Consider the following 27,890-nt stretch of genomic DNA (forward strand, 5'->3'; position numbering starts at 1 on the left):
AGATGGAAAGATCCCCTGAAGCGGTTTGGCCTTGAGTATGATGTTAAGGATATTTATATGTGAACCTTCATGCTTTGATGTTCCTGAGGTGAAAACTTTGGTCTTAGCAGTGGTTTAATGCCTGTTAAAACAGATGAACTATTTTCTGGGAAAAGATCTTCTCTTGTTTATCCTGATCATATTAAAATACTGTGAGTTGACATACAACTACTAAACTCTATTTCCCTTTGTCTTACATTAAACAATTGAAATGTCCCTTAGTTTTCTGAGGAAAAACATTTTCACATTCACAGGTCAATGGATACTATACTTGGAGGCTATCAAACTTAAGATACTGAGGCCATATCATAAGTCTAGAGAAAAAAAATCTACTTGTATAAAATGCTGCGTTAGGTATTATTATTATTGTGAATGATTTTTAACCTTTGCAGTTTTTTAAGTCTCTTAACATATAACAGGTTGTAAATTACAGAGTCCAGTCTCCCCAATCATCCATTACAAACACTAAGCGTCATCTGCATATCAAGCACTAAGATAGGTCACAGTCACATGATGTAAGAAAACAATGTCTTTTTTCCCCAAAACCATTTCTATATTAATTTAGTAATCTGTCAAATGGACAAAATTTTATAGACATAATTACAACAGCTATGGATAAAGAGAGGGGTTTAAATTAGAATCACTTCCTTCATTATTACACACATCCTTGGACTAAAATGGTAGTCTGATTCATTAACTCAAGAAATGCATGAGTTCTGTGCCTGTCACTGTTCTTATGCTTGATGGAAAACTCTGCTAGACTTTTAAACTTTTCTTTAGGTTTATTTGGAGCCACACAACATAATTATGCTAGCAGTTTGAATGTAATTATTTAATTCACATAAGTGCCAGAGTTCTTCCTACATTTGATGTCAAAGCATAGATTCTTAAGTGTGTATTTTTTAAAGACTGTGGAGTATTCCAAAACCTTCAGAGAAGCCCCTTTGCCTAATGGAAGTAACACTATAATAATATTGGTAATGACAAGTATAACATTCTCTAGCATGAGTTGCATAATACCTACGATGAGGCACTCTTCCAGGAGTTTTGCATGTGATAACTGACAACACTATATCGAAGTACTAATTCTGTGTCCAATTTATACTTGATAAAAGTATCTTCTCGCTGTTTCTTGAACACTGGAAAAACAGTACAGTCTTAAGGCTTTTGCAGTGGCTCCACTTGCTACCTAACCCTCCCTTGCCCCCGAGAACCACGTGGCTTCTTCTTTCTTTCATGTTTGTTCATTCTCACCCTCTCCACTGAACTTTCTATGAGGACCCGTGATTCCTTCCGTGGCTCATCAGACCCCCTCACTCCGATTTGTGTCTTCATAATGCTTGTCATCATTATAAACCATAACACTAATTGCCATTATATAGCACTTACATTTTTGTTCTGTTGATTTTTTTTTGTTGACTCTACTAGAATAGAAGGTCCATGATGGTAGGTCTTTTTATCTCTGGGCTGTTATTCCCTCTGGGACAATGTTGGAACATAAGTATTGTTTACAGTTAATTAGTGAGGGCCTGGGGGTTGAAAGCAACTCTGACTTGAAGACCCTTCTCTTCATTAAAAACTTCCCAATCGGTAGCTTATTCTTATTCGGCTATATGATTCGGGTGAAATGCTAAACTCTTATGTGCCAAATTGTTGAGTCTCTGCAGCTAAAATTATTGGTACTAACATTTAAAACCTTTCCAAACCCACCAGTAATATGAATAAAATACCTCTTAGAAATCAACGTCAGTAGGTAAAAGAAAGTAAGCAAGAAATATACTGGATTTTCATGAATTCTTTACACATAAAAATTGTATCTGGTAAATTGTATTTATTCTATAATCACACACATCAAATGTCACCAACTCCATTGACCATTACTGATTTTGTGAATCAAACCTGGGACCCTTTATTCAGCAGGCCGACATTTCATCCACTAAGCAAAACCAGCTAGGGCAAAGCTAATTTTACATTAGCTCTCTTTCAAAACATTCTATTCCCAGTTGAAAAGAAGTTTTAGGTCTTTATTTTACATATGTCTCCCCTGATAAGCATGTGTTCATCAGATTATAAGATAAGTTCTCAGTAAATATCCAATAACTGTATAAACCCAATAGTGAAGCTAGAGTTCAGGACTCTTTTAAAATATGCTTCAAACTACTTTTCCAGCATGTTCATTATATGTTTTTGACATGGACTCAGTAGGTTGCACAGGACAGATGCCAAGTTTAAATTCCTTTAATCCAAAAGAGAATTATAGATCATATGGATGAAACATTACAGAGGCTTTAAAAATATCCAAAAGATAGGCACTTACAGACTCAGGTGGTAAAACAGTGTCTGCTCTGTAATTGAAAACACATGATTCAACAATGCTTTGGCATAAATATAGTATTTCATGCCACTAATCAAAATGAGGTTATTTAGGTAGACCCTGGGACACTTTGATATTGACAGATAACATGAGAGAGAGAGAGATCAGTGGGAGGAGACTGAGAAGAACTGGCCCATGAGGTAGCAGGAAAGCAGACAAAGGTTGCATCCTTGAAGGGGAATGGCCACTGTGTTGAACCCAGCTCCCTCGTTGCCCTTCACTCTCAGAGCTCACATGGCACAGGCTCTGGCAGAAGCCAGGTCTGCAGCTGCCCAGATTAAATCAGTCATTAGCACTGGGACCTTACCTCAGCAGAGGCTGGAGAGATTGCACTGCATGACGCAGCTCATGCTTGACCCCAGAGGTAGGGTCAGTCTCAGATGGTCCACCTGAATTGAGAATGAGGAAAGAGGGTCTCACTCTGTCTTTTTCTTCCAACTGTCAATGTTAAACCTTACCCAATGTCAAAACCCACATCAACTATTCTTCCTATCATAAAATTTTCACTATTCCCTTAGCCAAAGCATTCTAGCTGGCAACTGAAATCTCAAAACAATCTATCAGTATTTCTCGTGGGATTTAACACTTTCAACCACAACTTAGATAGCACATTGAGTAACTATCTTCACTTTTATGCCACCATTAAGTACTTAGCGGACAAAGACGTCTGTGGCTCTCCCCAAAAACCTAATTGAATGAATATTTCATAAGTTATTGAAATATTGAGAAACTCTGCATCAATCAACTATTTTGTGTACTCTGTCTCATTTTTTTGCTATTAATGTCAATAGTTTTTGAAAAGGAAAGTGTCAGTAAACTCTAAGATAAGCCTAAATGAATACCTAACCTTGTAAATCTGCTTTCTTCCTGAAAAAATGAACATTTTGGTGCCATCACAAAATACATGCAATGATTTCAAAGATGTGTTACATAAGAGTAAAGAAATCTTCTCCAGCTTATATTATTTATTTGACATCTGGACTTGCTAATGCCAGTGTGATGAGGCACCTGGTGATCTCAAGCAGTATTACCTTTTATAAATAATAATGTATTATTTATAAATATGTCAATATATTTGTATTCCTCTCCTGATTCTCTTCAAGTTAGGAATATCATGGATAGGTTGATATATTTGGCATCTCCAATGTAACTAAGATTATTTAGTTTCAAAACTTGATATGTTTTGATAAAAAATGTTACATGAGCATATTTTACTGAATACTCCTTTATTTTAAAATAATTATAGACAAATATTTATAATCACAAGAGCAATCACTGGTTTTAGAGAAGAGCTCATCAAAAGCTATTCTCAGTGGTTTATGAATTAGCAATAGATGTGATTTTATAATACTGTAATAAATCCAGGCGTGTGTATTGATTTACTATCTGAGAGTTGTTATCCCATCTATTTTCTCATGATTGCATGCTTTCTTCATCAAAGGCCCTGAATCAAAGATAATTAGTGAGCAGTTCATAATTTATTAATAACTGACAAATGGGGAGCAGGGTGGAACAGTGCCAGGAAGAATAGGAGCATTGCAACAACTAATTGCTCACTGTGGGAAGTAAACCATCCTAGGAAACTGAACCCAAGAGGGTTCTTGCCTCAATTACTCAACATTATTGACTAAACCACCTGTGACTTCTCACAGATCAAACACTCTGGAAGTTATATAGAGGCAAATATTTGGATGGAAAAACTCTATGGCAATGGAAACAAGTTAATATCATTGATTTGCAAAGTTGAAAATGTTTTGAGCAAATAATCTAGGGACTCTCAGATTTCAAGTGTTAATCACAGAGCAGGTAAAAAAACACAAGAGCAAAATATGTCTTTTTGTGTGAAGCCCCATTTCTGTAAGAATGTGATCTCCATCTGAAAGTCAGACCAGCAGGCTAGCATGCCATAAGGTGCTGCGCTGTGAAGAAAGACTCTGCTGTGTTTCTGGGAATCTTACCAGGACTCTCAGAGACCACAAAAACATTGGCTCTCACAGGAACTTGATACCCAGCTCTACAGAGAAAATCAATAGCATCGCCCTATGCCAAAGGGTAGAACTCTATTCACCAAAAATCAGTTTCCTGATTCATGACTGGGTGTATACTCATTGCTGAGAAATGAAGCAAGTGAACAAAATTGTTGGAGGTCTCCACCTTCAGCATACTAAATACTGTTTATATAGATATTCTTCTGGGCTCTCAAATCTATTATTTTAATCTAGTTTGTTCCAAGATCATATTCCATTTAAATGTTATAATTTAAAAATATTAAAAAAAATATTTAAAATTTTAAAATAATTAAATATTTAAAATTTTTAAATAAACATATTTTAAAATTTTATTAGGAAATCATATATGGTTACAATTACTAAATCCTATATAATAAAGGGTAATACCCAAATCAACCGAACAGTGGAACAACCGGTTGCTATGATGCACACTGACCAGCAGGGGGCAGACACTCGATGCAGGAGCTTCCCCTGGTGGTCAGTGTGCCCCCACAGGGGGAGCATTACTCAGCCACAAGACAGGCTGATGGCTGGCGAGTGCAGCAGCCCACCTTCCTGGCAGTGCTAAGGCAGTGCTAAAGATGTCTGACTGTGGCTTAGGGAGTGGGCCTAAGTCATCAGTGGGACATTGCCCATGGGCTTCCAGACTGCGAAAGGGCTCAGGCTGGGCTGAGGGACCTCTTTCCAACCGAGTGCATGACTGTGTGCACCAGGCCTCTAGTATTTTATATAAACACATATTTATACATCATTATCAGTTTATACATATACATTTATACACCATTGTTTTATATAAAGCAATTGTAATCATAATAACCACTGTTATGTTATATAAAAATATAATCTATTAAAATAGTTGTCATTTATTATCATTATATTTAATTTTAAACACATGACAATTATCAAATGTATGATTTTAATAATACAGACCAACAAAAATAGGGAAAAAAATGTGCTTACATGGAGTTTAAACATTTGATATAAAAAGGAACATTTAGCCTCCTTTTAAGGTGTTCTCATAATTCAATTCCTATAATATTTTCTCACAAAATACACATTCCTGTCTGATAATTTTAGTATACTTCCACAATTACTTTAATTACTTGAGAGTGAAGTACTTAAATTGAAACATTAGTCATTCTTATTTCCTACTTTATATATAGGTATAATGTTGATAGATGTGATTCAACTTTGGAAAAATATTCAATAGCCATAATGAAGAGAGCTAAATAAATCAGAACACAAATATTTGGCTTATTTATTTGACTAATCTTTTTATTTTTTTAGCCACTCATGTTTTTAATTAATATTATTCTTTCATCAAAACAAATGAGTGCTTAAAATAAATCTTATTATCAGAGTTGTGCTTAAAATATTCTTATTTTTAAACTGGCAAAATTAGCATGACTTTTTGCTACTTTATCTGCCCTTTTTTTTTTTTTTCTACTTCTCTCAAAATAAATTAAAACCTAAAATTGGTAAGCACAGACAGGTTAGTCATGACAGCCATACACTTCTCTCTAAGAGGACTTACGGATAGACCTGTGTCAGCTATGAGATGACTGCCAGTCAGAGAACGTTCAGTGGGAGGAGCTTATGGTAACAATAGGCTTTTCTGAGGAGTGGAGGTAATTGTACAGTAAAGTTGTCTTCCTGTAATATAAACACATCCCTCAGTGTTTTGTATCTCAACAATATTGTTGTGCCAGAACAGAACTAGAATAGAGGGAGAGTACAAAGAAGGATCTCTGTAATTTATCTTTATTGAACCAGTAAAGGTGTTCTCTTCTGTGGAAGTAAAATGCACCCAAGTGAGAGCAAGCAAAGGCTCTTTATTAAGAGCATGCTGCAGCAAGAGAATTGGACACCACGACTTGCCTTTGCCAGAAACTCAAAACCAGTCAGTGGAGCGTGAAAGCTTTTTAATGAGAAATAAAAATAAAAAGGGAAGTCTTTAGGTAAACCTTGATTGGAGATTATTGACACGGGTAGCTGGAGGCAGGCTAACTATACATGGGGCTTCTTATGCCATTGGTTAGGGGGACATCTTTGGCTCCTTCCAATTGGTCCCAAGTTGGAAGTAGAGACAAAAATCATGGAAGCTGGCATCCTATAGGATAAAAATATAATATGCAAATAGTTGTTATGCTGTGAAGTGTAATGACCAACCGAGTAAGGACCAGATCAGCAGGAGAATGGGGCAGCGAGCTACATTGTGGAGAGCTATAGGAGGGGGCAGGGTGACACGCTAAGAGAGGAGGTGGGAGCAGAGGGAGCTACAGGCAGGTGGTGCAGTGGGCAGAGAGCTACTGGAGGGCAGTGAGCTACTGGTGAGCCACTGGCGCACAGATTCGTGCACAGGGCTACTATTGTATTTATAAAGTCCTAATCATTCCGGATGATTGCTACACAGGTTGTGGTCTGGCTACCTGGACTGGCTACTACAGATTTGGGATCAAAGTTCTATATTTTTATTTGATCTGACCATTGTCCATATGTATATTTAGTCTGCCACGTCCTATAGTTTGCTAAACAACACTACAGGCATTTTATAAACTCAGCGCTCAATTTTTTTTTTTTAATTTAAAAGAAAAGATAACACTTTAAGGAGTGCAGCCATAAATATACTATGGATTTCTTTTATTAAATTATCAGTGAATAACTCGTTCAAATCAGTGTCATCTTGAATGTTATTGATTTGTGATAAAATGTAATTTTGCTGTTAGGGGATAGAAATTATTTAAGAAGGATTTTGATTTATCAAATAACTTAACAAACAATGTCATTACAATGCCAGAGGAGGAAAGGGGGAGATAAGAAAACAAAATAATAGAGAAAGTGAAATTGACATTTAGGTGGAAATAAAAATTCTGCATTTTTGGTGATTTGCAAGTGTTTGAAGTCAGATATCAGTTTAAAGTTTGCTGGCTACCCTGCTTATAATGGGTACAATGTCCTATTTGCTACTTGAGCAAAAAGTTGCACTTTTCAAAGGTTTAAAATATCAATATATCTATATTGGATAAGATAATGTAGAACAAATACATTAAAATGCATTAATGTTCTATCAACCATATCTAATTTACAGCTTACATTTATTTACATATATTATATGCACATGTACATACAGTATATGAACAAATCTATATACTAATATAGTACTGACATTTAAGTATTTAAATTGAGTGACAAAAATTAAATCATGTGTATAAAGGTGAAACAATTTAATTTTCCTGCTTAAAATATCACACTGGAGCTGCTTTTTGCAAAAATACTTGTGGATCATGCAACCCCTCTTTTGTTATGGGCTCAATACAGTACATTTTTATGAACTTGGTGACTGGGTAGAGTTTGCTTTTATGATGGAATTTCACCCTTTGATATGCCTTCTGATAGTTTAACATGGACAGTCTAATAGTAAGACAGTCATGCAACCAGATAAAGTTAATGTAACACCATTAGCGCTGTATTTTTGACAAATTGATACAAGAATAAAATAGAGGATATGCTTATCTGTGCCTAAGTGAGTTAAGAAATATTGTTACAGAGATGGCAGGTTTAAAGTGGACCTGGAATATGAAAACTAATTTTACAAGTTGGTGGAGAGTATATATGAGAAAGGCATGGGGGCACATGCATGTCCAATTCACTGTGACTCCATGGACCTGTTTGAAATGCCGTACACAACCTTTGCCTGTGACCCCGCCCATTCCTTATTTCTTCCTGCTTCATTAATAGTATGAGGTTTGTCTTATATAAATATTTTATATATATATATATATATATATATATATATATATATATGCATTACCCTAGCTCAAATAGAAAACCTTATATGTCAAAATATCCAACACTTATTGAAGGCTCTCCTGACCCATCTGTAGCCAAACTAAGGTTTGCTTTCATATAAACTTATATAGTAAGTCTGTGGTTCAATAGCTCAGATAATTTTACAGTTTTGTTATTTTGTTTGAGATTTTAGGATTCCCTGATATTCCAAGTAGCTGGTACTGAAATATAGAAGGATAAAATTTCTACCATTTAGCATTAAACTTGCAATGAAAAGAAACCTGCAGAAATAAATGTTAGGGAAAAAAAAATCTTGTCATTTAAAAGGTAGAGGCTAGGATGAAATTTGCATTCACTGAACAAGCCAGTCTTCATGTGTAGATGATATTAAAATACCATTGTAAGCAAATTGTAGGAGAATTATTTAAAATACTTAGTAAAGAACAAATACTTTTAAGCACCTACAGGAACGTGTGAAGCTTCTATTAACAAGCAGACTATTATAAATGCAAACTGTTCTCTTATTCATTAAGTAAATTCTCCTAAGACTATTTTAAGACACATCACTCACTTCAAGTGTTTATTGAGAACCCATTGAATCAGTGTTCTCAACCTAAGGAAACTTAGGATCAACTAACAGCTTTTGAAAAAATAATGATGCTGGTCCCATAACCAAGATATTCGCACTTACTTATTCTGGAGTGAGGCCTGGGCCTTGTTATGTTTTTTCCTGTGTGGTTTGTTTGTTGTTTTAATCTCCCTGGTCAACTTTAATTTGTAGACAGGTTTAGAATCTTTATACAGTGTGAGTAGAAAGTTGTTTTTAGTACATATACAATTCCTCATTCTTAAAGCACAGCACAGATTCTCAGTACATGTTTGCTAATAATGAGAATGATTTTGGTCTACAACTGCAGCACAAAGTTTTTAAAAGGTGGTTAATATTTGATGAAATTTACTCTGATTTTCCAAATATATATAAGCAAGCAAACTGAATCTAACATGTTCAACAATATTTGCTAGTTGTATCATGCCTATGGTATTCATGGGAGAAGAGCCTGTTTTATAATGACCTCAGGCTCATTAAATTAAGAGAGGTATGGTGAATTATCATTAAAGTATAGTTTGGGAAATAAACCAGTTCAAGTGCAGTCTAAAGAAAACTCACCTCAAGTTATCTTTCTGCTTTCGTTCAGTTTGCTATTTCTAAGTCATCTAATTGTCTTCAGAGAAAGGAAAAGGAAAGTTCCTGATTCCAACATTTAATGAATTAGTTTTTTTTTGTTTTTTTTTGTGATGTTGTACTTAAGACAAAGGAATACTTACACATTGAATACTTAGATTTGTTAGTGTTTGTTTTTTCTTTTTTCTTTTTATTTTAGAGCTTGAAATATCCTACTTAATAAAGAGGGAATATGCTAGTTGACTGCCACATCCTCAAATATGGCAGCACCCAGTCCCCTCACCGCCCCCCCACACCCCCCCAGGGCTGGCCCGAGGCACAGGCAAGCCAAGTGAGGCTCAGGTAACCCGGACCAGCTGAGGCTTATGCTGCCAGCAGTTGCAGCAGCAGAGGTGTGATGGGATGAATTAATTTATTAAAGTTCCTTAATCTGCTAATAAACTATTAACAAAGGAAGAAAGAAATGCCCAGACCATAGTTCTCCAGGAAAACATCTTAAATTAACAACAGGGGGAAGGAGAGATGAGGCTGAGGGATTGCGTAGGAATAGAAAGAACTGGAGGATGTGGAAGAAGAAATTGTGCTTCTAGTACAGTATGAGGCAGTAACCGCTGCCCACATCTCACCTCTGTAACTTTCTATCAGTGCCATATTGGCAAAACTGTTTTCTCTCACTGAGTCCCAGAATTGTTAGCACTATGATGCATATTATAATAGGACATACTGTCTTGAAACAGAAAACAAGGAAAAAGTAAATGTGTTGGAAAGGCACACTCCTCCTTTGAATTTTTACTTTATACTTCTGAAACCTTTTATGTATGTGTATGTGTCTTTGTTTCCACACCAATCAATTTTCTGCAACTTCAACTGGGTGTTCCCCAATTCAATTCAGTTCTGTCATCAACTGCAGTTTGCACTATAGGTTTAAGGACTCATCTGAGAAGACTGCTCCCTACTCTAGATACCAATCACAAGTAGTAGGTCCGTTTGTTACCTACAGCCTCTGTTCCACATGGCTATTGTTAACCTAAAAATAGAAGGCTACAGTGTGAGGCAACCAGCTTTTATTTGAGATCCAAGAAAATAGCTATTCTAGAAACATTATTCAGCCAGAAATCCAAATAGTGTTCCCTTTGGGAGGTGAAGGCAGGAGGTATTTATGAGAAAGGGAAGGGGAATAATTACTTGAGTAGAAGGAAGGGATTTCTATAGATCCAGATAAGCTAGCAAGCATACTGATGTTAATTCTAAAGAATGTCTTTAGATTTTAGTCCCCTAGTCATTATGTCAGCTTTATTATTATCTTTGCAAACAGTTGTTTAGGATACAGTGATTCTTCAAATCCAGTCCAATTTTAACATTCCAAAGGTTGAGGCATAAGATGTACAAGACAGTTCTGGGATGGCAGCTCTGCCTCCATCTTAAAGTTGCTCCCTTTATATTATTTGTCACAATTCAAGTGGGAGTCTTTCTTTACTCCTCTCTTTGAATTCAATCATTCGCTAGTATGGTTCATAGAACTCTGAGAACCACACTCTTATGGTTACCGTATTTTATAAACAGTAGCACATGATATTATAAAAGATAGAGATGAAGAACCAGTCGAGGGGATGCATAGGGCAGAGTCTGTAAGGCTCCCCAGTGTGGGGGCTTTCTATCCTTGATTTGGGATGTGACACCCTCCCGGTACGTGAATGACTTCCCCAACCCAGAAACTCTCCAGATCCCTTTTGAGATGTTTATGGAGGTTTCGTCATTTAGGCATGATTGATCATTACCTCTCCAGCCCCTCTCCCTTCTCTGGAGAATGACGGGAGAGGCTGGAAATTCCAAGCTTCTAATCACAATCAGCCTTCATTTGGGAACCCACCAAGAGTCACCTCATTAGAGCAAAAGACAGTATTACCACCCAGGAAGTTCTAAGATATTTAGGAGCTTTGTGTCAGGAACGAGGGTCAGAGTAAATGATGGAACAAAAGATTCTCCGAACATCTTATTTGCAATGGTTTGGAAACCTAAATGTGGGGAATGAGTCCAAGTTTGTTGTCTTGCAAAATCGGAGAATAAAGTCGTGGACAAAAAACAGTGGAACCAAAGTTTATGGAGAACTTTCATGGGAATTAAATTCAATTAGTCTGTCTGTAGAGTCCCACATGGCCACAAGCCACATAAGTGCAGGGATGTGCTCCCTGCCACAGAAAAGTCAGGAACCCATTGTGTGCCAGGGAGAAGGGAGAAGGGGAAAGGAAGCGAGTGCCTTTTAATTTAGGGGGTGGAGACAGTCTTCCTAGTTCCTATTGGTCTTTATAAAGCATTCTGCCTTAGTAACATCCTTAGGATTGGTTACACACCTCACTACCTTGTGATTGGTTATCTGCATGCTGCCTGTCTTAGCAATATCCATACATTTTAAAGTTCATGCCTCTTGCTCTTGTCCTTCCTTCCCCACCCAATTGGGGTGTCTTAGTAAATCTATCTAGCTGGGTTTCCCAGTTTTATCTCCTCCCCCCCTGCCACCATGATCCTGATTCCTGACTGCCTGGCTTCCTTCTGTTTCCTCAGTTTTAGGAGCTCTGTATCAGGAATTGAGTGAAGACACCAAAACATATACTAGAGGCCTAATGCATGAAAATTCATGCACTGAAATGGGGGGGTTCCTCAGCCCAGCCTGTCCCCTCTCACAGTCTGGGAGCCCTCAGGGGCTGGAAGTGACCTGGCAATCAGGGGAAGGTGACACCCCCATCACAACTCTGCTGCTGTCACTGCCAGCAGCACAAGCCTTGAGCAGCCCTGGTTACCTGAGCCTCAGGCAGCCCTGGGCAGCTAGGCAACCACTATCCAAGGCTTGCCTGTGCCTCAGGTCCACCTTGGGCAGCTGGGAAGCTGACATCTGAGATTGCTTGCACCTCAGGGTTGGCTGTGAAGCCACCATCCAAAGCTTGCATGCGCTTCAGGCTTGCCCTGGGCAGCTGGGGGCCTGAGGTCAGGTCCAGCTGCACAGTGTGCCTGTTGCCCACCCTGGCTGGGCTGAAAGGACTGTGGGACTCCAGCAGGGGCTGAGAGGATTGGGCACCGCCATCTTTGTGATGGCATGATGGTCAATTTGTATATTTCCTCTTTATTAGATTTTACATATATACATATACATATATACATATACACACACACACACATATATATACATACACACACACACACACACACACACACACACATATATATATATATATCTATATATAGATATATATAGATATATATAGATATATATATATATATATTACTTCACATTAAGATGTGCGAGTGCCAGACTTGGAACTTGATTCGTTAAGACTCAGAAGTCCTCGATGTTTCAAAATCCATTGACCAGGGATTATTGCTCAGAGAGTATAATTTTGATAAAGGACTTTAGGCAACAGCAGGTAGACACCTATAATCATCAGGGAGGGGTAACAAGCTCTAGAGTGAGAAGGAAGCAGAGAGCTAAAAAAAAGGTTTTAAAAAGTGCTACATGTAACTATATCCTATGCCAATTTGCCTAGACTACAGAGGAATAGTGATTGGCTTGCACATTCATGTGCTGTAGATGTGGTATTCCCGACAGAGCTATTCAAAAGCACACTTAAAAACTAAATAGAAAAGCCTTTCGAACCATTTTGCATTACCTTCTCTCCTGTGGGTGGGATAATTTTATGCCTTTGTGGCACAAGCATGGGAAATAAAGAGCAGAGTTTGGAAACCACATATGTGATCATTATGCTTTTATAGCTTTTCAAGTTTTTGCAAAAAAATTCTGCAGGGTGTAGCCTGCCTTCATCAGGAAATCAGTACCAAATCTTAAAAGAGTGGCAGTGAATTAAGACACAGATGCAAAAAATATTGCATTTTGAGGCATTTTAAGAAATGTATAAAACAATCAATATTATCAGTTTTAAAAACCAGTAAACAATTTCCTCTGCTTTCTTTTTATTACAAATATGTTGCATGTTTAAAATTTTATCATTGTGATAAGTATCATAATTAGAATTGTTTAAATTATCTGTTTTATTTTTTGAAGAGTATCAAATTAAATAACCACAAACAATTTGAAGTGAGAGAAAACTAAAATTGACCCTTAGTGTGAATTGTTGTAACATTCCCACATAATGGCTCTTAGAGGTTTGATATATTTTTATGCCAATATTTTATTTTCCTACACATTTTTTACCTCATTAAGAAAAATGTTACCCTATATTGATTTACATTGCATTGTTGCCTCCACAAATATATTGTTTACTGTGAAATATATTATGAGTTATTTACTTCCTGTAAAATCATGGCCAACCTCAGGCATATTATCTGTATCACACTCTTTACCCAAGACCAGATTAGAAAAGAATCCGTTAGGGGGAAAAAAAAAGTGAAGTGTTGACTGTAAGCCCAAGACAAAACAGAGAACTTTAGAAGTATTATTAAACTCTTTATTCAAAGCAACCCTGTATGTGATAGTCACAATTATTCTTTCATTTACATCAGTGACTAGTTTACTTAAACTACACATTTACGAATGGACACTTCCAAAACTGCTCCTAGTCTGGGAACAAATCCCAGGATCTTAACTGGCTTGGTAAACAATGGAGTCAAAAGATGAGGACATTTTTATTACTCTTTGATCAGTTTTGGAGGATTGTTTTCTAAAGGATTGGTGTCACTTTTCAGTGTGGCTTGCCACCTGTGAGGGCACAAGCTCCACTCTTTCTTCAGCATTAAGCACCATCATTTTCTGGTTTTTATTTGAAATGGGTGAACAATGCTGCCTTTTCAATGTATTCCCTTTTTAAGAACAGTAAACTGAGAATATTTTCTAAGAAAAGTATTTCTTTTGTGAAATTACTCTTCCTGCCTTTCATTTATCCTCAGATCTTAGTGTTTTTCATCTCCTCTTGTATGATCTCTTGTTTAAGAATTTAAGTCACCCTTTATCCACAGCCCATCGCCTTGTTTCTCTGATCTAGCATCTTTGAGAATTCCTTTCCTGGAGTTATAATCGCCTGGCTTCAGGAGGAGGAAGGTTACCTTACTTACCCTGACACACTTTGTACGTGTATTGATCAGCTCTAAGGAAGGCCTGGTTGAAGTAATTTCATTTGAATCTTCTTTGGGCCTGGAAAGCTTCTGGTATCATATTGTAATCTTCCAAAGGACAAATCAAAATAGCCTTAAAACAAAGACCAATGATTTCGTAAGCCTAGAAGGCCTAAACTGTTTTAACCTGGGATAGTAATGACCTTGTTGCAGCTCCATGCAGTGACACAGCCTCCAGGTGCTGCAAACGGGGGAGATGCAGATGTGCCCGTGCTGAACCACAGCTCACACACATTAGATTAGCCGCTATTTTTAGCACGTTTTTGGTTTCTATTTCTAAATTACCTCTGAGGCTTCTGAGCATTTTCAACCTGTACTTCTGCAAGCACTTATTGATTAAGGAAAGAACGTGAACTTTATACCATCTGGTGTGGAGGTGCCCGGGTTATTTTAAAAGTTATTTAAAGGACCCAAATCACTTAGAGGATCTAGCTCACTTCAGATATTTATAGAAAAGATACTTCCTTTTTAATGTTCTGAAGAACACATTTATGCACAGTATGCTCTGATTACTAAATTTTTAGAAAATGTATTTTGGGAAAATTAGGCTTTAAAAATTTGCATTCCCCGTTTTGTATTTATATGAATTGGTCTGAATGCAATTAGTTATTTAGTTATATTATCAATGGAAATATTAGCATGGTAATATATGGATCATGAAAAATCTAAGTTCCTCTGATGTAATGATAATTTATTCTATCACTTTTAATTATGATATTACTAACAGTAATTATAACTTTTCTCCAAAATATGTAATCAGCCAGATACTCACCAAGGTGAATATATATATCGTCTCACTTTATTTTCATAAAACCTATGAAGTAGGATTCTTGTGTGTCAATTGAAATACAAAGAGGTTAACTAATAACTCAAGGAAATTTATTTATGTCATCTTAAAACAAGTCAGATAAACTATCAGTACAAAATCTGTTACAAACTCTCAGAAAAGATAGACATACAAATAATGAATATTACATGATTTCAGATTTTTTTATTAAACTTTGCTAAACCTATGAATCAGAATTCTAGAGATAGGTAAGATTATTTAAAATTTTCAGGACTAAAATTTGTGGATTTGTATACAAGTGAATTGTATATGTGTGCATGTGTATGTACTAATTTTAAGACAAGAACCCTATTATAATTTTTAAAATTAAGAGTAATGAGTAAAATATTATTATTTATAGAGTCATTAGTGTGCTTATTTGAGTCTTAGAACATTTACCAATTATGAGGGGAATCCTATTAGGTAATGGCCACAACATGCAGTTACTGTTGCCTTCCTAAGCACATTGTTACCTGACTTTACCAACCTGTACACCCACATCTGGAAGGATGTTTGTACATTATTAGATGACATCATCTTTTTTATCACTGAAAATCAATCCGGTGCATTCATAAAAATCCATTGTTAATTTATTTGTTATTTATTGAGTTGGAACTGGGCTGTTTGAAATTAACACATATATGCAAAATTTTCATAGTAATAAGTTGAGATAATCATAATGTTAGTTAACAGCAGTTACAGTGAATCACTGACTACTTACAGGTTGTCATTTATCATGTTTAAACGATGAAGAAGAAAAAATAATCAAAGAATCATCATCATCTAAAGAAACTGCCAGTCTAAGGAAAGAGAAAGGTGGACTTTTTTGAATAGTCAGATAGTAAGTTTTAGGCTTTGCAGGCCCTATATTCTCTTTCACTACTCAACTCGACCATACAACTCCAGGGAAGCCACAAACAAGTAATGGATGTGACTGGTTCCAATAAAACTGCATTTGCAAAATTAAGTGGGAGGCTCGAATTGGTCCATGGACCATAGTTTGCCAACTCCTAATCTGAGTTTTGATACAAGCAGAAATAGTGGGAATGTTAACATATATCAATAATTATATGACATTAATAAATGTCTTATAATTACACTAATAAATAAATATAATTATAAAGAAATATATCAAAATGTACAAAAGCAATGCTTCTCATTGTTTTACCATTTTGAAGTACTAAAAAACTTTGACTTTCAATATCTCCATAATGAGAATAATTATTTGGCATATTCTTTAAAATACAAATGATCAAACTGGAAATAAATGTCATATAGCCATTTTTGTTTAGTAGAATTACATTTTAGTGATAACCAAATTGTCACATATTAGCACAAAAATTAAAACATCATGAATGCTTCAGTCAGGCCTATGAACCAGGAGGCCACATGCATGGGTTGTGGGCTCTATTTTCAGGGGGGCATGCAGGAGGCAGCTGATCAATGATTCGCTCTCATCATTGATGATGGTATCTCTCTCTCTCCCTCTCTAACATAATTGCACTGGCATAAGAAAAATATATATTTTTTAAAAATTAAAAATAAATTTAAAAACAAAACATCATTAATACCTCAAAGAATATATATGGAACACTGCCCACTTTTTCTTTGAAAAAATATATTGGAATTTTATTTAGAATTACTTTTCTACCTTCTCTAGCATTATATTTTATTTTCTTATTATTTGATATAAAATAGAGTAGATACATGTCAAGGAATTAAAGTTCAAAATAGGCAGATTTTGGACAAAAGCCTAAACTTGCTGGTCCATTACTAAGCTTGTTTGCAGTTCTTTCGAAATAACTAGAAATGCTATCCATAGAATATACTTAAAGGTGAATGTGTTGAAGCACTAAATAATTCTGTGTTGTATTCTGCCATCAGTTTATGTGGTTTCCCACAATAAAGTGCTTTTATTAGACAGTTTACTTGTGGGTTTTTCTGTTTTTTTTTTTTTTTTTTTTTTTTTTTTTTTTTACTATAAATATGTGAGCATTTTAAAATAATCTTGAATGTTTTGATATCCAGAAAGTGCATGTATTATATATAGCTTGCTCATTTTTAAAATAGCAATAGTTCTGCAGATATATATTTAGAGATGCATTTTTTTAAAATCTGAAAATGTAAATTTAAATTGGAAGCCTTCCATAAGTGATTGAAGTCACGTACGCATAGCATTTTCAATAGGCTTTGATGAATAATTCCACTGGCATAAGAAATCAGTGGGTCAAATGAGTAAGACATTGTTCTCCAGCTGAAATGGGTAAGCTGTATGCAAAACATGTATTTGAGGGGCTATTTAAAATGTCTTCTGAATTTAAAGTTTGCCGGAATTCTGGAGGAGATATATATTTAAATAGGCTTACATATTTTTGCATTTCTATATTCATTGCATAAGCAAATGTATTAGTTCCTTATGTCCTTACTGAATCAGCATTTTATGTAAAATAAAAATAACTATTTAGTACAGTTCTGTATTTCTTAATTCCATGAAACACTTCTTAATTTGAAGGGCATTGTGGGAAAATTTAATTGTATGCATTTAGGAATTTGTAATTTTGAAAAGCAAAGCAGACACCTGTGTAAATACGTAGTGTCTTTGTGCTATATCGAGGGAGTGGGATCTCTTCCTTATCCTGGGCTTTCTTGTTTGCTTTTCAGTTGCTGCGAATGTGGCTGTGGAAGGGCTTCTTCCCTCTGCGCTGTTGCCCATCCAAGCCTAATATGGTTAGTGTTCCCTCCCACTTTCACTCCCACGTGATGTCCCACCTACGTGTATTATCGCCAGCATTCCTCCTATTTCCCCCCCCCCATTTGTGTACATTTTAACAGTTAGCATGCCAGTTACACTTGAATGGAAGAATAGAATGAAATTGATTTCCAGGGGGAATCTTAAGTGATTCCACAATAAATAATTTCAAATAAAATGTACATATAGCCCATCATCCCTACGCCAAGCATTTATACTTCTCTCCCAAGGCTTTTACTGTGGTCCTTATTTTCACCCACGAAGTGGTAAGGGTGTAGCATCTGTTTTACATTTAACATGTCACTGTTTTTGTTGTTCCATTAAGATTAAAACCATATCATACATGGAAGTAGCATGCTACTTCTGTCAAGGGGAAATCATCTTTGTCTCCCAGAACCATGGAAAGACTATAACATAACTGGGATCTTCTGTTTTCATAATCACCATGGATTCATGTGGCATTGGAGCACAGAACCACATGGAACTTTAAATAGCTTACTTAATATGTTTAAGCTTGAATTATTTCAGACAGTAGAAGTTATTTTCTTAATTTAATTCTAGTGAAGTAAAAAATATGCACATTTTAAGGATTACTGTCCAAATGAGATATCCTCAGTTTGCAAATCCTAAATATGTCTCTGGGTTACAGCTATAAACTGTAGGCTAGAGCTTCAGACCAGAGAACTCACAGATATAGAAGAACTCGTCCCAATCATGAACAACCTTGTAAAAAGTGAAATACCCTAGCCCGGCCGGCATTGCTCAGCGATTGAGCGTCGAACTATAAGCCAGGAGGTCACAGTTCATCTTCAGGCCAGAGCACATGCTCTGGTTGCAGGCTTGATCCCTAGTACGGGGAGTGCAGAAAGCAGCCAATCACTGATTCTCTCTCATCATTGATGTTTCTATCTCTCCATCTTGCTCTCCATTCTTTTCTAAAATTGATAAAATATATTTTAAAAAAGTGAAATACTCCAAATAATTTCTTTCTAGATTAGAATTTAAATCTCCATGCTAATGTGTTGTTATTTGTAGTCAAAATCTGCCAAGAGCAGCTGTTCTGAAGTGTATTTTAGAGAATTATAGGGTTGCCTTGTGGCATTTTAAATTGTTACTTGTATTCTGTAGGTGTAAATTAATATTTAATGTTTGAAAAATCTGTAGTAGGAATTTGTGTGCACACATGTATAAATGTGAGAAGTGGAGCAATGGATACCAATAATCTGAGAACAAGAGACAGTCAACAAACATAGATTGATGAAATTTAGAAAGTTTTTTCTCAACATTTTGAATTTTTGCTATTTGAAAAAAAATTAAGTTGATGTGAAACTACAGATTTGTTTCAAATTATTTAATTTACTTAGGAAAATACTTATATGTTCATGGGGTTTCAATGATAAATCATAAACCCCTGAAATCTGTCAATGGCTAAAGTATAATATAAATGGCTTTACACTGTGATTTTTTTTCTCTATAAAAAAGTCATTGAGTCTGGAGAATAGTGCAAAAGAGATAAATCATCACCAAAGCAGAACAGACAGAATTTATATCTTGGAAGGAAAATTGACATCCTTGACATCCGGACTTTCCTTGAACAAAATCTTAAAGATATCTTAGTGGGAGTATGAATATTTATGAAGACATGATTTAGAAAGTATTAGCAAAAACTAACTTTAGCTGGGTTTCAAATGCTTGATTAAAAAAATATATATATAACTTCCTGCTGTGTTGTTGATTTCAGGGAGTTTATAAAATAAAAGAGGAAAGGGAGGAAGGCAGAACTCTGCCTTCACAAAGAACACACCAGGAAACCTAAGACCAAATCAGTTTCCTAAGGTCGTTTTTCAAATAATGTTAGTAACTGTGGAGGCAGAGCCTGTGTGTGTGTGTGTGTGTGTGTGTGTGTGTGTGTGTGTGTGTGCGCACTTAGATACCCAGTAACATGCTAGCAGTTGTGTATTTTTTTTAAAGAAAGATTTGTGGAAGTCATAATTTTTAATGCATTTTAATAAAACAAAACACATGAAAGCAAAAGAAAAGATTGAGATTACATAAATTAGACAGTAAGAAAGTTATCCAAAATTATAACCAGGGAAGAATGGAAACTAAAAAATGCATTTATTGCTGTGCTTTATAATTTAAACTTACTATGAGGTTTTAGTTGAAGATACTTTGCTTAATCTAAAGGCTTTAATCTGATGCCTTTAGAGAGAAAACAACCTTAGAAAGTGTAAAATAAGGCTGATAAAAATAGTTTTTTTGGTAGAGTCAGCAAAATACTGAGGAGTTGACCTTATATCTTGTCACCTGATTTTGTATGTGAAATCATAGCAGCGTTTTTCAATTAACACATAAATAATTCCCGAGGAGCATTCTATCATTGTCATTTTTGAGAAGATATACTTACATTTATAAAACAGAGATTGTTAGATATTTGGAATATTTGGAATCTTTTGTCTTTTATTTTTTGAAAGGCTATTTATGAATATTTATTTGGTTAGTTTGACCTTAATATAATGCAATGCATAAACATGAAAATTACCTATTGTAAATATACTGGCTTTTAGAAGTACCTTGATATGCCTTGTGGAAATTTCAGGGACTGAAAAGCATAATTTCACAACCATTGATATGGATCTTTGTTTCTTCAATGCAGCTTTGCTCTGTTATTTTTCAAATGTATGATGTGCCATTTATAAGATGAAACTGGTAATTACATGATGCCACCTTTGATCTCAAATTACTTTTCATTATTCTGGCTTCCCACATTGTTGTACAATCTGTACAAATACACATAATGGTGATATTTCAAATATTTTCCTGCTTTTACTGAAATCTACCCAGTGATGGAAAATATTTCTATAATATTTCTGAATGAAACACATATGCCTAGATTTTTGGCATCCTATCTCCAAGACTGCCTACATTTTAACAGAGGTATTTTTTATTAGTGATCTTTGACTTTATGCCATCACAACTGGCTTGAGACTAAACATAATTTCAATATTTTAAAAATCTATATTTATAAACATTCAGTGTTGAAGTTGTTTGTTTATTTCTTTAGTCCTCACCTGAGGATATTTTTCCATTGATTTTTAGAGAGAAAGGGAAAAACAGAGAGAAATATTGATGTGAAAGAAGCACATGAATTGGTTACCTCCTGCGTGAGCCCCAACCAGGAACTGGGTCGGGTAAAAGCCTGAAACCACATACATGCCCTTGACCAGACTCGAACCTGGGACCCTTTGGTGCACAGGCCAATGATCTATCCACTGAGCCAAACTAACTAGGGCTTGAATTCATTGTTTTTAATGTAAATAAGATTTTAATGTGTATAATTTCAAATATAACATTATAAATAACATAATTTATCTTTTTATATTCATTTGTGTTTATTATTACAGAAATAAATATATATTTATAGTATAATAATTATTATATGTCAATCTGAAATATGCCAGGGCCCCAAAGTAGTTTTATCTTTAATTAATTAATTTTAATTAATTTTTATTTAATTTTATTTAATTATTTTATTTTATTTTATTTTATTTTATTTTATTTTTTCCATCATTTATCCTATCTCTGCCCTCTTCCACCCCACAATCAACACAATGTTGTCCATGTCCATGAATTCTCTCTCTCTTTTTTTTCTTTTTTGCTCAATATGTTCACTATCCCACCCAAACCATCTGCCTTTTTTCCATCTATGAGTCTGTCTCTGTTTTTGCTTGGTAGATCAATTTGTTGATTAAATTCACATAGTGAAATCATATAGAACTTGACTTTCCCTGACTGGCTTATTTCACTCAGCATAATGTTCTCCAGGTCCATCCATGCTGTTGCAAAGAGTAAATGTTTTTCCTTTTTACAGCAGAGTAGTATTCCATTGTGTCAAACTAGTTTCTTCATTTGTAAGTTTTTATGTTTTCCCATGTTTTCATATTACTTACTGCTTCTGAGAAACTTAAGTGGCAAAGGAAGTAGAGTTTGATATTATAAAAGTAAATATATTTTGTTCTTAATGTGTTTATTTACCTTGCTTGTGATTTTAGACAATCACTTTATTTTTTTATAATTTTTAAAAATATCTTTAATCAGAAACACAGGGATGAACTATCTTCTCTTATAATTCAGATATTACATACAGAAACAAATTTTACTGACAAAAGTATCCTGAATACATTAAAACATTAACTACTATATTAATTTTTCAGTGAGCCATATTTCTTCCTCTATATTAACTGAACTTAACTTGGAATTTGAAGTAAGCCAATTTTTTTTTTCCACATACACTTAACACAGATTATTTTCTTTATTTTCATAAAATTTCTGCTTGAGAGTGATGTGGATGGACTAATTTACTTTATAAAATTAGGAAAAGGGCATAAAGAATGAAGTCATCCGTTGTAATAATTCTAGACCCTATTTAAAGTGCTCATAGCAGGCATATGTGAGCTTAACCTATTATTTATAGAATATATTAAATTATAATTGATGACTTGCTGGGCATGTTGCTCCAAAATTCTTTTTCTAGAGAATCTTAGACAATAAGAAATATTAAGTGGACCTACTGTATTCAAGATATCCAATAGTCACATTATGCAATAATTTAAAAATTAATAGAAAAAAATATCTATTTTAGTATTAGAACAAAATAACTGAAAACAGGGGGATTCAGTCTACAAATATCATACTTTATTAATGTATCTTTATATTGAATTTCTAAGTCAATTAAAATCCAACTCAATATTGAAAACTCTATGATTCATCTTTGAATTTATTGAAGTATTTAAAATTGCTCAAGTCTCCCTATTATTGCTAATTCTAAAAGGATTTGAATAGTTCATTAGTGAACAATTGCCAAATTCATATGCACTGCACTATTTTGGAATGTGTTATTTCTAATGTGTTTTTTTCTTTGTCTTTTAGGATATGGAAATAAAAATAACATTTAAGAAATAAGATAAAAAATAAGCTAGCTTCTCACATTGTCATTCATCGATGAGTAGTTATTGTTCTTGATAGAATCTATGATGGGAACCTAGTAATCTGTGTCCCCATTTATGCAGTATAATTACTATTGCAATCCCACAATCAAGAAAATTATGTTTCAAAAATTTTTAGTAAACAATAATAGATCAGTTGCATTTTTTTATGACTTATATCTGTAAGGAACTCAGAATCCCAGTATTTGTGTATACAAATGAGAACTATATGAATGAGAGTCTTAAGGCCCTGCTAGTAAGGCAGCCTAAATATTAGGTGTCCAATTTTACTGCATTTCACTGACATTCTTATTAAAGAATGTGCTCCCGTAAAACAAAACAATCTATTTCCAGTATTTATTAGATGTATTAATAAGCTAATGTCTATATACTTCTTTATTTTATGAGGCTTAGTTAGCTGAGTTTTAATTAAAACTACCTTGGTTCAGTTGGAGAGAATACTGAAATGAAAAAGTTAAACTATTTCCCAAGAAGTTGTAACTTATTATTTTCAAGATTCCAGCAATACATTCTTACCTACAACATTGTGCAGTGGTTGAAGTCATTATGTCAGAACAAGCGAGGGTACATAGATGGAGAAATGTGTTTTTTAAAGGAGGCTAAGGTTACAAGCAGCTTTTATTTTCCATAAACAAAATATATATAATCTAATGTTTAGTGCAATTTGTTGCCTTTTAAATATTTTTTGTATTAAAGTATAAGGAAAGTATTCCTTAATAAATTTGGAAAACAGAGGAACAATACATAACTGAGTGGTCATTTCTGATCTTGAACTATTTATGTTCGCTCTTTTAAAAACATCAAAATGCAAAACCCCTCCTCCCACCGTTCCACCCCTCCCCACCTTATTTAGAATTAAGGTGAAAGAGTGTATATCCAGTTTTTATTTTTGTAGGCTAGGAATGGGAACATAAAATTCTGTGGCAGCTGTAATTGAGTAAGAATCTACACTCTTTTCAGGCTATTCCATTTACTCATCTCTCCTCATTGGCACAAGGCTGACATTTAGTAAATCACTGATTCTGTGTATCACTTTGTGCTCTGGTCCACTTGGCATTTATGCTTCAAATGTATTATCAAATCCTTAATTTGCATCTAACAACCAATTTACTCATTAGCATATCCATCTCTACATAAATATTATTATTTACTATTTCATGTGTAGTGGACATTTCAAATATCCAAATTTAGGATGTTATGGCTGAGATTTTATGATCTTAAAATCTATGATCTTTAGATTTTAAGATCAGCATTAATATCATCAAGGATGAGTTATTCTAATTCTTATGATGGTGTGAGAGGGAAGTAGGTTGATTTCTATATTACCTATAAAGGCATTGCTGTATTTATATATTACGTATCTCTTTAGGATTTCTTAGTAAATATTAATGAATATTAGTTATACCTACCTTTTATATAATTTCTCATGCTCATCTCTACTACTAAAAATATAACAGCATTGTTTTCTAGAAGAAAAAGCATAAATGACTACAAGATAATTTCTCTAATTACAACACTACAGATATTTTTAGTACAATGATATGAAGCTTATTAAAATTGTGATAGGAAGCAAAATGAAGAAACTGTTTATTTTCTGTCAAAAAAAATGGTTCTAGAATGTAGCTGGTGTGATTGATGCACAGAATGGCATGTTTATTGACTGTCTGTCTGATGGTTTAAAATTATGCACCTGGATCAGGTACAGAAGATGACACTGAATGAACAGGCTTCCCGAGATGCCTTGTTAGTGAGGCTGATCCACTCCATGAGTGCCAGGCTTTGCCAGCTGCACTATTACTTGTTGATCTTGCTGTAACTTGTTCAAATGATACTTTGGGGGAAAGTTCCAGAACTTAATTTATATGTTAATATGACATGCAACAGTATATATTATAGAGTTCTAGAGATGCCCATAGTAAAAAAAAAAAAACAGAAACAAAACAAAACAAACAAAAAACAAAAAACAAACAAACAAACAAAAATAACCTCTTTTGCCCTTCTGAATCTCACCCCAGGTATTAAAATGTCAACTTCTTCTTACCAAGGTATTCCCAAATCACTTTTTTGATGAGATCCAAAGTTTTATTTCCATTTTTATATGAGGACTGTGCATGTGATTTAAGTATTTATAAGGTATTTAATGATAAAAAACTATTTGAGGAAACAAGTTTGAAAGCTTAATTTTTTTGAAGGTGAAGTTGAAGATGAAATGGTTGTTTTCTTTTTTATTAAATTTATCGGGGTGCCCTTGGTTAATAAGATTATGTAGGATCCAAGTGTACAAATCTTTGATTCATCTGTATATTACAACCCAAAGTCAAATCTTCTGTCACCATATACTTGATCTCCTTTACCCTCTCGTACCCCAAACCTTCTTCCTTCTAGTAATCACCGTACTGTTGACTATGCCTATGGGTTTTTGCTTGTTTTTCTTCTATGTTCATTTGTTGCTTTCAGTTTTATACCCCACCTAGGAGTGATACGATTCTTAACTTTTTCTTTTGTTTAGCATGTTAGTCTCAAGATCCATCCATGTTGTCTCAAATGGCAGTATTTCATCTGTTCTTATGGCTGAATAGTACTCCATTAATTTCAGGAAAAGAAATTTAAAAAATATTTTGAAATTGCAACAAAAATAATAAAATACTTAGGAATAAACTTAACAAAGGATTTGAAGGACCTATATACTGAAAACTACAAAGCATTAATAGACAAGATTGAAATAGACACAATAAAATGAAACTATATTCCATTTTTATGGGTTGAAAAAAAAATCAACATCATTAAAATGTCCATTTCACTACAAAAAATATAACAATTTAATACAGTCACATCAAACCTTCAAAAACCCAGTGACATTTTTTTTTAAAGAAATAGAACAAAAAATAACAGGATATTTCTTTTCTAATATAAACTGCAGGAACTTGTATACTTTTTAAGACTCCTTAGAATTACCTTTAGAAAAAAATTTTGTCAATGTTATTTAAATAAATAAATCTTAGGATGATTTCACACCATTGTATTTAAAGCATTGGTAAAAATAAAGGTATCATTAACTTCACAGGCATATACATAAAGATTGAAAAAATATCATCTATGAAACTATGAACAATATTTTAGAATAATTGAAATGTCAACCTGAGTAGATCAATTTGCAAAATATAATTGCAATATCATTTTATTTGTTTCTTCTTTTCATTTCACTATGGTGAGATATTTCAAGATGTCTAAAGGGTTCTTGAATGACAAATGTACCTAAATGTTATGAATAAAACTTGAAAAGCCACTAGATCCAGATTGTGTATTATTCCTCACCCAAGAACACTATATATGTTAAATATATTAGTTTAAACAAATTTAAATATAACTAGCTGTAATTCACTAATAAATTGGCAGTTCTTTAAGATGATAAAATAAAGACAATTTCTTTTCAAAAATTGCACAAAGCTATGGAACGTTATCTATTTTATTTGCTAAGAAATAATGTAGAATAAAATAGGTTTTATTTTTATACTAAAATATACATATATTTAGACTTACTAAACATCCTTGAATGTGTATCATGAACGAGTCCTCATTAGTACATGCCAATTGTCAACTGGACATTTCTTTTATAGTAATTTTCAACCAACGTAATGAAAATATTTTGTCAATCTATCACTTTGGCTATATTTTCCTTATACAAAAATAAATGGAAGTTTTTTATTTAATAAACTCAATTTTGTTATGAAAGCTTGTAAATAGTAAATTCATAGCCTTGGAGCATCACTAAAATAATTTAAATATTTTCATTTTTGTCAGTTATTTTAATATTATATGGTTAATTATGTAACATATCAAATTTATTGAGTATGAATGCCAATGAATATATATATATCTATAAAATAAATCTATGATAAATAAGAGCATAAGTTTCAAAAGAATTCAACCAGAGGTACTACATGGTATTAATTTACTTGATGGGAATAGATGGATTGATAGGAGAGAACCGAGAAGTTCATGTAGAGGACCTTCTGGCATAAATGAAGAAAGGAACAAAAAAAAATTTTTAAAAATTAAATAAAAAAGTAGGGATTTCAGTCCATCAGAATGCTTAAAAACTAAGGAAAAGTTATTATATTTAGATGTGAATATGTCATTAGTGAAACTTTGAAGGACAGATGGTTGTAGGTACTAGAAGCAGGTCAAAAGAACTCAAACTGGGGAGTGGATGAGAAAAAACAAACAGGAGAAATTGATTTGGAGAGTGAGGCTGAGAGAGAGGGCAGGTGGTGGTCAATTTGATGGTGATCTGAGGGGATGTGAGTGGAAAAGAGCTCATGCAGCAACTAATGATTCCGTAAGAAGAGAAAATTTAAATGATAGAGTAAGGAGCTGAGGAGGGAGACTAATGAATCAGACACATTTTGAACTGTTCATCCTGAGAAAAAGTAGTCAGTGACTTCTGGAGCTGGCAAAAAAATAAATAAATAACAGAGAAAGTGGAATAGAAGCATGCTTGCTGCTAGATGTATGTTGAAGAGAAGTTAAAATGAGATGGATAGATTAGACTTTCAGTAAAATATGACAAGGAGTGAGAGAGGGCTATTGGCTAACAGGGGTCCTCAAACTTTTTAAAGTGGGGGCCAGATCACGGTCCCTCAGAGAGCTGGAGGGCCGGACTATATGAACTACTAATTTCTACTGTAACACCTCGGCTGCGCTCACTGCCCAAAATACCTGGCGGGCCGGATCAGACTCCTCTGCGGGCCGCATGTGGCCCGCGGGCCGTAGTTTGAAGATGCCTGGGAGTAA

General features: G+C 34.3%; 1 protein-coding gene across 7 annotated transcripts in view; it reads left to right on the forward strand.

Moving 5' to 3' along the window:
• The window catches only part of EPHA5 (EPH receptor A5), a 299,923-nt gene that overhangs the window by 222,286 nt on the left and 49,747 nt on the right, over positions 1-27,890 (forward strand). For 5 of the 7 annotated variants that reach the window (XM_036415115.2, XM_036415123.2, XM_036415135.2 and 2 more), the window contains one exon: positions 18,003-18,068. The exons of the other annotated variants lie outside the window; for them this stretch is intronic. In XM_036415115.2, the coding sequence (XP_036271008.1) occupies positions 18,003-18,068 (66 nt within the window). The remainder of the gene's footprint in view (positions 1-18,002; positions 18,069-27,890) is intronic. 7 annotated transcript variants of the gene reach the window in all.

This window comes from Pipistrellus kuhlii, unplaced genomic scaffold (assembly GCF_014108245.1).
Source record: "Pipistrellus kuhlii isolate mPipKuh1 unplaced genomic scaffold, mPipKuh1.p scaffold_m20_p_1, whole genome shotgun sequence".
NCBI lineage: Eukaryota > Metazoa > Chordata > Mammalia > Chiroptera > Vespertilionidae > Pipistrellus > Pipistrellus kuhlii.